Source organism: Hibiscus syriacus, unplaced genomic scaffold, assembly GCF_006381635.1.
Source record: "Hibiscus syriacus cultivar Baekdansim isolate YM2019G1 unplaced genomic scaffold, ASM638163v2 tig00112159_pilon, whole genome shotgun sequence".
Lineage (NCBI taxonomy): Eukaryota > Viridiplantae > Streptophyta > Magnoliopsida > Malvales > Malvaceae > Hibiscus > Hibiscus syriacus.
This window is the reverse complement of record NW_024063263.1, coordinates 5,627-16,470: the sequence shown is the minus strand read 5'-3', so window position 1 is coordinate 16,470 and position 10,844 is coordinate 5,627. Positions and strand designations below refer to the sequence as shown.

At 34.9% G+C, this 10,844-nt stretch overlaps 1 protein-coding gene across 1 annotated transcript; it reads right to left on the bottom strand.

Moving 5' to 3' along the window:
- Nucleotides 1-3,174: 3,174 nt before the first annotated feature.
- On the bottom strand, nt 3,175-6,093 carry LOC120175028 (ORM1-like protein 2). The gene is made up of 3 exons (XM_039181731.1): nt 5,759-6,093; nt 3,639-3,787; nt 3,175-3,428 (listed from the first exon to the last, which is right to left on the bottom strand). The coding sequence occupies exons 1-3, from the start codon at nt 5,933-5,935 to the stop codon at nt 3,290-3,292; spliced, it is 465 nt and encodes a 154-aa protein (XP_039037662.1). The 5' UTR covers nt 5,936-6,093; the 3' UTR covers nt 3,175-3,289.
- Between the last annotated feature and the right edge of the window lie 4,751 nt (nt 6,094-10,844).

The window sequence follows — 10,844 nt, the reverse complement described above, 5'->3', positions numbered from 1 at the left end:
TTTGTGACTCACTCTGATACCAATTGTTGGCTTTTACGTTGCTCTATCGATCAACCAAAATTGTTGCAAAGAGGGGGTGAATTGTCCTTTTTAAATTTTTGGGAATTAAGAAGAAATGATAGAAAAATTGGCTCAATGATTTATAGTGGGTCAACTTCCTCAATGAAGTCTACATCCACTACCTTAGCTCCTCACTAAGGATTTCTAACAAATTCACTAATTTGTTCTTTCTTTTTCTAGGATCAAGAGTAACCTTTACAAATTTCCTATCTTTTACAATGACTAAGATAGAACCAAAACCCCTTTTCAAAAAGGATGAAATATTGTAAACAAGAGAAAAGGAAAAATAAGATTGAAAGAGTTTTTCTCTTGATGTGGATTGCTTGGATATGTGTTGTAAAAAAATTTCAAGTGTCCTCAACTTGTTTTTATATGTTAGAATTAGTTTGTAGCCGTTGTTTTGGAGCCGTTAGAACTCTTAATTTTGAGCATTAAATGCTCACTTGCAACTTTGGTATCGATACCAAGAAGTTGATATTCAGACCGAGCATGAAAAACATTCAAATTATAGCCGTTGAAGCCTCGATATCGATACTATTTGAAGGAGTATTGACACTCACCTTCCAGTATCGATACCACTTTCTGGAATTTTGGTCTCGAGATTGACATGCTGGTCTCGAGACTGAAAACAATTTTTGGCTAATTTCAAGTGTTTTGAGCTTTAAAACAATATTTAAAAGTTTGACAAAATTAGAAAACATTTAAATTTTATTTTCAAATTAATTTGGACTTTGAATTATTTTTGAATCATTTGAGAAAATTTAATTAAGTCCAAAAACATTTTGCCCTTATTAGTTATATCAAAATATAGGTTCAACAGGTCGAGATACATTTGCTACGATATCGAGATGCCTTTGCCTTGACTATGCACAAATCTAAGATATGATGACCATATCTATTTAGTTTGGTGACTTATAAGTAGCCATAATAACCATATGTCTGACACCATCAGTTAATATCACTATAAATACCCTCAACCATGACTCATAAATGAGACTCTTTTTCTTTCGAACTTTTCCACCTTCAACCTAAAACAATTTCGTCTACCACACCACCTTTCTTCTCCTATCTCTAACATAAAATCACCGACTGATGATCGTCTTTGTATCGACTTCGGCTCTTCACCCAAACTAAAAGGGATGAACCGTCAACAGTCGACACAACTCACTTGTTTTCATCAACAAACTCTGTAGTGATTGATGAACAAAAGCATAATAAATAAAATGCATGCATAGTCAAAGTCAGGTACAAACACATGATATTATGTTAGGAGAGACAAATTTAAACCTTTGGGTATCTTAACTAGCAGCCATTTACAGCTACAAAGATGAAATTTACAACCTAAAAGGAAATCCAAACATTATATTTACGGTGTTCCTAAGCAGAAAGTCTTAAACGTCTGTGAATCTGAGGTGTCTTGGTAGAATCCAAACACCACTTTCAAAGCTTGTTTCTTGGTTTTAAAGCTCTTTACTACCTAAACAACATTATACGGAAAAGAAAGATGTTAACTAAAAACCAAACTCAATAGAGAATAATTTTGACATGAACATCCTTAAAGAACAATAGCTAAAATCAGATTTATTAGTTAGAAATCATGGCGCTAGTTTCAGATAACATGTCGACTTATTACCCTTTCTAATCTGGTGTAACAGTATATGCAAACAAGCGAACAAATATATCATTCTAAGCTTAACCATATTTAAAGAAACATTCAAAAAATAAAATGGACTGCGCATACCGTGGGAGGGTACTATGATACCACTACACTAAATGCGCTGTTATTTAGACTATATGACCAAAGTTAATTATCTATCTTTAATTTTAAAACGATTTAATATGGAATTGTTAAGTGATAAGTTATCAATCATACGGAGTTTTTAATTTATATATATGATTTTTTCATTAATCGATTTTGGTATCTTGAAGTTATGCAAGGATGGGATTTGGTCTCTTCAGTGCTTCGAATTCATTGTTTAACAGCATGAATTCATGGTAGGGATAAGAGTGTTCTTTAAGGCTATTTCATTAGAGAGTCTTGTAGATTTGTACTGACTGCTTGTGCCCTGAATTCTTTCTTCCCTTGCCAGCATTTTGTTAATGTTGTCAGCCTAATCATTTATTCAGTACATTTATTATTCCTTTGAATTCATATCTATCCTCTGAACCTGATATCTTTACCCAAAATGGTTTAGTCTTAATGTTTCATCAGAGCTTAAAAGGGTGCTTTCGGAAGCCGAATGCCTCTCTCTTTCATTTCACAAAGAGGCTGTTTCCACACCTCAAAACAAGTCAAGAATGTACAATCTTCTACTCACTTCCTAGGAGAAAATCACCCCCGAACAAAGCAGCACGAACATTAACAAGAATTTTTCGTCTCCGCGATCCCTCCAACAAAGCAGCGCAACGGCGGATTATGTATTGCCTTGTTCTCTTTCCCCCTCAAAATCTTACTCTTTGATACCTGGACTCCGGTTTGCTTTTGAGAAGGCATTTTTGCTTTGGGTTGCAATATATTTTTTTGTACAGCAGTTGCTGGAGTTGGATTTCGGTTTCCTTGGAAATGAGTAAATAATTGGTGGAAAACAGCAGCAGCAAAGACTTGACTGTTCTTTTTCTTGGCACATAGGTACAGCACTGGCTTCTCATCCGGACTTCAAGCTTCTTTGTCTGTTGATCTAACTTTGATAATGCACCCAATTTTCTTCCAGAATTTATTGCCAAAATGACAAATGACGTTGTGGATAATGAAAATGTAGGATGATTATTTAATGTATGTGCTTCTTGGACTATAGGCACTAGGTAGGGATGCTTTTGCTTTGCTGTAAACAGGTTGAGTCGAGTTCAAAAATTTAGTAAGGTCTTGAACTTTAGAAAAACTTCGGATAAAAATCGACTCATTCGGACTCGTTCATCTAGTTAAAAAAAATGAGCTCGATTTCCATTTTTAGCTTCAAATTGGATTACCTACCAAAGCTAAATGATATCGATGAAAAAATTGAGCATGTAGTGGCAAAACTTTTAGAACAAAATAGTCAAAACCTTGGTTTATCTTTTAAAGGATGGTTTGAACTCCGATTCGACTGTCACTCGCAGCAAAGAGAGAAAGTAGTATATATGAATGTACTTTTCCCTGTAATTAAGGGAGGTATATGTACTGATTTCATTACAGAAAAATAAGATAATGCAAATCCAGTACTAGAAAATCAGACATGAATTCCTTCACAGTTCAATGATCACCATTGATTCCGAATATTCGGACTTTGTGCATGTTGGGGAACTTCGCGACCACCAGCACAACAACGGCCACAGTGTTTAAGAAAAGCACCGGGCTTAGATAATTCGTTGTGTGCGAGGCGATAAGATACCTGAAAAACGAAATGCAAAGTATGTGACAGGGTGACATTAGCCTTAATAGAGGAAAATATCGATGTTCGGGTATTATGTGCTGCAACGCATCATGCAGAGTGAGTCGACCAAGAGACATTCATGGTGTGGAAGCATATTTTGATTAAATATTTCATAGTTTTTGTTCAGATTTTCAATAAAGGCTTATACAGAGCAAAGCGAGCACTTACAGCACAAGAGGTACAACGGTCAAGAACTTCCTGTTGCGAGTGAGTTGCTTGCCATTGTCTATTTGCTCCCACCATGTCAAACCATTGTAGATCCCTTGGTCATCGGCGAACGGTGTTCCTTTTTTCCAGTGAAAGAAGTGATACGTGACCTAACGTGAGATAATCCATGCACACACACTCATTAAGGAACAGAGACTGCAAAGTCGATAAAATTCCGATACTAAATAGCAAAGTCGATAATTAGCACCTTTAACTAGAGATTTTATTTCCCAAAAAGCTCACTTCACATTTATAAACAGCATACCACATTATTTAGACATCTAGGAACAGAAATGTAAAGAACTGAAGACCGACCAGCACGAATTATGACAACTATGGGCTTAGTATAGTGTTTCCACAAGCCCTTTTTGCTTCTATTGCACATTTAGTTTCAAATGGAAGTCGAATGGCCTAACTGGGAAATCAGATTTTTCAGCTGTACACGTGAAATCAGATTATGATCCTGACACTGGCAAATGTTGGTATACGTAGGTTTGTATACCTTTGCGATATAAAGATTCAGACAGAAGAAGGTGCATCGCGAGGAAGAATGGACTGAACTTGAAGGCTCACAAGTATTTTTGATTTCGGAAAACTATAGCAGTGGAAGAATTGGAAGTTTCAGGTGTTTCGCATTTGATTATTGAATGAAGTTGGAGGTTCGGATGGTCTCCGATGACAAGACGAGCAATAAGTGGTAGAAAGGCGGATAGAGTGATTTCGAAGCTAGATTTTTTCTCTTATACTGTGGAAGCTCATGGCTTTTGTGTTAGAATTTGGCTTTTTTGGAATGAGTCAGTTGATATTGAGGCTGGCAAGATGATGGATTCTTTCATAGTATCTACAGATCCAGGCCCTCCAACTTTGCTGGAGCTTTTTCCTAGGTCTTGTAATATGGAGGTAGACAAGTTAGTTAAGGAGTGGATTGGTTGATTGTTTCAGGCATTTGGTTGTACTGTTTTCTGTTGTATTCCAGGAAATGTTTAGCCGTTAAGTCTTCATTGTTGTTGCTAAATTGGTTAACAGCTCAGCCAAAATTTATACTGTGTTAGTAGCTTAGTTGGTTTAGGCTGAGCTAGTTTTGTTGTATAGGGTTGTCTTCGGTTCTTTTTTGGTTTTTTGGTTATGTTGGGGGTGTTTATCTGGTTGTATCTTATGTAATTTCTTTTGGTTAATGAAATCTTTAGGCACTCTTTTCCTCCTTCCGTTGATTAAGGAGCTTCTCTATAAGCTCCTTTAATCAAGAAGGGGGTTTTTAACGAGGCCTTCCATTCCTATAAAAAAAACACGTATCAAGACATCGAGAAAACCAGAAAGTATGACAGTTGATCATGAAAAACAAGAACAGCTAGTGCAGCAAAGAAGCCATCTAATTAAATCTCAGAGGGAAAAAGTACGCCGACTCTGAAATATGTAACCTTAACAATTCCAACTTATTCACTTACTCATAAATAACATGTTGCCGCATGCTGAACCCATATAATACCAAGAAGACTAAACAGTTATCTGATTACATATTCTTACTGGTACTTTATCTAATTAAAACTCGAACAGGCTCGAAGATATAGGATCACAACGGTGAAGGCCAGGAAATAGATGACAATCATACCCAGGGATTTAAATAGCCGTCCTTTATTAGAATAGCTGCCGTTATATAGCTGTAAAGGTGTCATCCGAAACCGTTATTGCAGGACAGCGATACCCACAATACACCCGCTATTGCGGCAATTGCAAACACAACATAACCGAAAAGGTGAAAGCAACCACAGTTTAAATCACTGAATTCATACCTAATTCAATAATCAACTTACAAACACAAGAAACGGAATTCAAACTCTCTACCAAATCTCTTAAACGGAATTCACAAAAAAAAAAACCCTAAAATTTCAAACAAACGAAGTGCAATTATCTTCGTGTATGCTTGTTAAAGTTGGAAACAACAACCAAACCCTCAATTAATTCCAAAGCCCCATTAAGGAAACATCAATAAATAAAGCAGATCAAACCCGGATACGAAAATCAATCAAACAAGGGGGGAAACCCCAACTTTTAAGAATCGAAATGAAAAGAAAAGGGCTTACAAAGAAATGGGAGAGATGAACAATGGTCCAAGCGGTTCCAGGAGAGGTACCCAAGAGAGATAAAACGATGAGCCATGAAAAGAAGACGAACAATATATAAATGGACCAGACTCCTGGATAAGTGAACCACTCGGTGTTCTTGTTTAGATCTGTGGTAGGCTCAGCACTCACGTACATCTTTTGCTTTTTTTCTTCTTCTTCTTCTTTCCTCGTATTATTACAAATTAGGGTTCTTGTCTCGAAGCTTGAACAGAACGGATGTTGGTTCAAAGATGATGTGTAGTCTTTGGGTTTTACTTGTTCAAACCTCGCTTCTTCTATGCGCTTTCCTTATATGTACTACTGTCACTGGCCGATCACGGTGATTAAAAAAAAATAGTTGTCTCTTGTTATCATATGTAATGGGGGTAGTTCTGCGGTGCGGCGTCTAAAAAACGGCTAATATACGGTGTGACCGGTTAAATAAGTGACCGGTTAAAATTTAGACCGGTTATGTTATATTATTTAACCGGAAATATTATAAAGTACAATAACATACTAGGTAGCGCTTATATAATGTAATAGGTAGCGCTTATATTTACCTATTTTATAAGTAAACCGGTATATTTATACCGATAGCATTGCAAATTTACCTATTACATTATATTATATTGAAAGTGTCCATACTTTTTATAAAAAGGATCGATACTTTAACAGTGTTTCATGTTTTCCACCTACAATATTAATTTAATAATTTCATTTGCACAAAAAATTATTTGATTGTTTTGATATTTTATAAAATAATATTTAGAATTTTTAATTTAATAATAATATATATCGTAACGTAAAAAATAAATCATTAGACGCCTATAATTACTAAATTAATATCTTAAAACTCACTCAAAAGATAACCTTAAATTAATGTTTTCCACAGTGAAAAAAGTATGGACACTTTTATAAAAAGGATAGACACTTTACAATATAACCACTACCTATTACATTATATAAACGATACCTATTACATTATATAAGGGCTACCTATTACATCATATGTTTACCTATTATATTGAAAGTGTCCATACTTTTTATAAAAAGGATCGATACTTTTTTTAAAAGTTATGTAATTTATGTTTCAATTTTTTTAACAGTGTTTCATGTTTTCCACCTACAATATTGATTTAATAATTTCATTTGCACAAAAAATTAGTTGATTGTTTTGATATTTTATAATATATTATTTAGAATTTTTAATTTAATAATAATATATACCGTAACGTAAAAAATTAATCATTAGACGCCTATAATTACTAAATTAATATCTTAAAACTCACTCAAAAGATAACCTTAAGAACACTTGAAGAAGCAAGAGAACAACTATCCAAGCAATCAAAAACGAGAAAATCCCAACATGATAACAACTGAACATATCATATCAATGTTCCTTTTGCTTGGCACCATATGAGCTTTGGATTTTGATGAGCATCGGAAGTATTTCAGACTTATGATTTGGGTGGTACTCAACTTATGATTTTAGTTGCTATTTGTTACATTTCTTGTATACCACCCAGATCATACGCCCGAAACGTTTCTGACGCTTTAAAGTTGACCAAAAAATAAAATGGTCGGGATTTCCCTCGCGTTTATACGTTGGAAAAAAAACAATGGAAATTAGGAATAATCAATGATAACATGCATATTGGCTTGGGCTAATATTTATAGTGGAGCCGAAATAAATATTGAAATTCAAACTCAAATTGAAATTTAAATTCAAACTCCAATTACATATGAAATGAATTTGAAATGCAGTGTTAAATTGAACATGAAAATTGCATAATTGATTCATACTGTTCAAGTAACATGCTTTATGAACCATCAAGCTAAAAGACAATATTGATTGAGTTCAAAGCTGAGTTGTGAGTTGATGGAGTTGTCACACTTGTCACATGGTTGGAATAAAGTACTCACATGCGAGATAGATTGTTTTGTTATACATAACCCATCTCAACGAAATTAATCCAATGAAAAAGAGTTATTTCTAACAAAGTCCGGAACATTATTTTTCCAAATAATGTACCCATAACAATGTTCAATTAATGTACCCACAACAATGTTTAATTGATTTGTTGTTTAATTTTCAATTTGAATTATTTGATTTAATAATTTCATTTGCACAAAAAATTATTTGATTGTTTTGATATTTTATAAAATAATATTTAGAATTTTTAATTTAATAATAATATATATCGTAACGTAAAAAATAAATCATTATACGCCTATAATTACTAAATTAATATCTTAAAACTCACTCAAAAGATAACCTTAAATTAATGTTTTCCACAGTGAAAAAAGTATGGACACTTTTATAAAAAGGATAGACACTTTACAATATAACCACTACCTATTACATTATATAAACGATACCTATTACATTATATAAGGGCTACCTATTACATCATATGTTTACCTATTATATTGAAAGTGTCCATACTTTTTATAAAAAGGATCGATACTTTTTTAAAAGTTATGTAATTTATGTTTCAATTTTTTTAACAGTGTTTCATGTTTTCCACCTACAATATTGATTTAATAATTTCATTTGCACAAAAAATTAGTTGATTGTTTTGATATTTTATAATATATTATTTAGAATTTTTAATTTAATAATAATATATACCGTAACGTAAAAAATTAATCATTAGACGCCTATAATTACTAAATTAATATCTTAAAACTCACTCAAAAGATGTATATACCTAAATATGTAGTTAACAAACATACCTAAATATGTAGTTATTGTACATACCTAAATTTAATGATAATATACTTGTAGTTATTGTACATACCTAAATATGTACTGCGAATTTAATGTTGTACCCACCCTTTAACTACCACTACCAATGCCACATCCTATTGAAAGCAGCACGACAGAAACATGTTCAAAATGAACCTTTGTTTACATATCCATCAACTCCTGGAGCACTGAACTTGCACAACAAAATTTTTGCCATGGATAATACTGATGTAGACAATGTTAAGCCAACCGAGGAATGCCATGAAGTACATAATGTTGATGAATCTGACAGATTGGTTGGTCAGCTCTTCTGTTCACGTGATCAAGCTTGGCACTTTTACAAGGGATTCGCACGGGAACATGGGTTTAGTGCACGTAAGGGAACAACACGGCTTGACGTGGAAGGGAATGTGAAGACACAAGAATTTTGTTGTTCCAAAGAAGGGTTTCGAGTATCAAAAGTCAATATTGTTGATCGTCAACGTGCTCATACGCCAGTCACAAGAACAGGATGTAAGGCTAGAGTCGTAGTTACAGCAACAAATACAAACGATCAGTGGGTTATAAGTAAGTCTGATCAGAAACATAATCATGCATTGTGCACATCTGCTATGACACCATTTATGCGTTCTAATAGAGCTGTAAGTAAGGCTGATATCGATGAGGCAACAACATTGAAAGAGATCGGTGTTGGCACGTCACAAGTAATGAACTATTTAACACAGCAGGCAGGGGGCTATCATAATGTTGGATTTACACATAAAGACCTCTACAATGCACTTCAAAGAGGTAAAGCAAAGGAAATCGTCGATGGGGATGTGAATGCGCTATTGCCTACTTTGATTATAAGAAACATGATGATCCCGGGTTTTTTATGACATACTCGGTAGACGAATCGGGGGCATTGTATAATCTTATTTGGTCGGATTCTACATCGAGATCGGATTACACATGCTTCGGTGATGTAATTGCGTTCGACACAACGTACAAAGATAATTTGTATGGTCGACCAATTATGCCTATTGTTGGTGTCAATCATCACCATAACACAATTGTGTTTGCCACTGCCATAATCGCTGACGAAACGTCTCAATCTTTCGAGTGGGTGCTACAGAATTTTTTAGAAGCCATGATGAATAAATCACCTATTTCTGTTGTAACCGATGGGGATAGGGCAATGCAGAGGGCTATCAAATCTGTTATCCCTTATGCTAAGCACAGATTATGTTCTTGGCATCTTTCTCGCAATGCACAAGCTAACATTGGTGACCCAAAGTTTACAGCAGCATTCTCAAAATGCATGGCTTCCTGGTGGACAACCAAGGAATTTGATATTCAATGGCGTTCGATTATTTCAGAATTCAACGTCCAAAAGCATCCATGGGTGATTGAGAAGGGAAATACACGACACTTATGGGCACAAGCATATCTAACCGGTCATTTCTTTGCCAATATTCGCTCAACACAAAGGTGCGAGTCTATGAATGCTTCACTAGCTATTGCACTGAAACACAAGAAGACATATTTAGATGTTGTTCGTGCAATTGAAGATGGAATTAGTAGAATGCGTATGAACGAGTTGAAAGCGGATTACTTAAGTTCCCATACGAAGCCCTTCCAGATCACAAAACTGGTCGACCTTGAAAGCCATGCCGCTGCGATTTTTACCCGCGAATCTTTTCGTGTGTTCCAAGATGAACTTATACGGAGACATTGTACCGGATTGAGGCAGAGATTAAGTCCTTATCAGATGAATGTCAACATATATTTTGTCAAAGTACGCAGAAAAAAATAGGAAATTTGAAATTAGTTTTGATTCTCGTACGAAAACTCTAATTTGCTCCTGCAAAAATTCGAGACCATTGGACTTCCGTGTCGCCATCAACTTCACATTTTGAAGCAATTGGACTACACATATTTGCCGGGACTTTGATTCAAAGTAGGTGGACTAATGATGCGAAGGCTTCTGCACCCAGCTATGTTGATTTGAATGTGTCTCCAGAAGTGATGCAAATGGCAAGGTTCGCTGCTCTAACGTTCAACGTCAAGTAGGTTATGCTACATTGCATCAAAGACAGACGAGTCTTTCAAAACCGCAAGAGATGAGATGAAAAAACTAATAGAAGAATTAGAAAACTCGTTTGGTTTGAATCATTCAGTCAACCAGAGCATTGTAGTAAACAATGTTCGTGACCCTCAACGAAAACAACGCAAGCGAAAAGAAGTGCCGAAGAACAAGGTCGAGAAGAAAATTAGGCGATGTGGGTACTGCAACGGTGAGGGGCATAACAAACTAACATGTCCTCAAGTCAATCT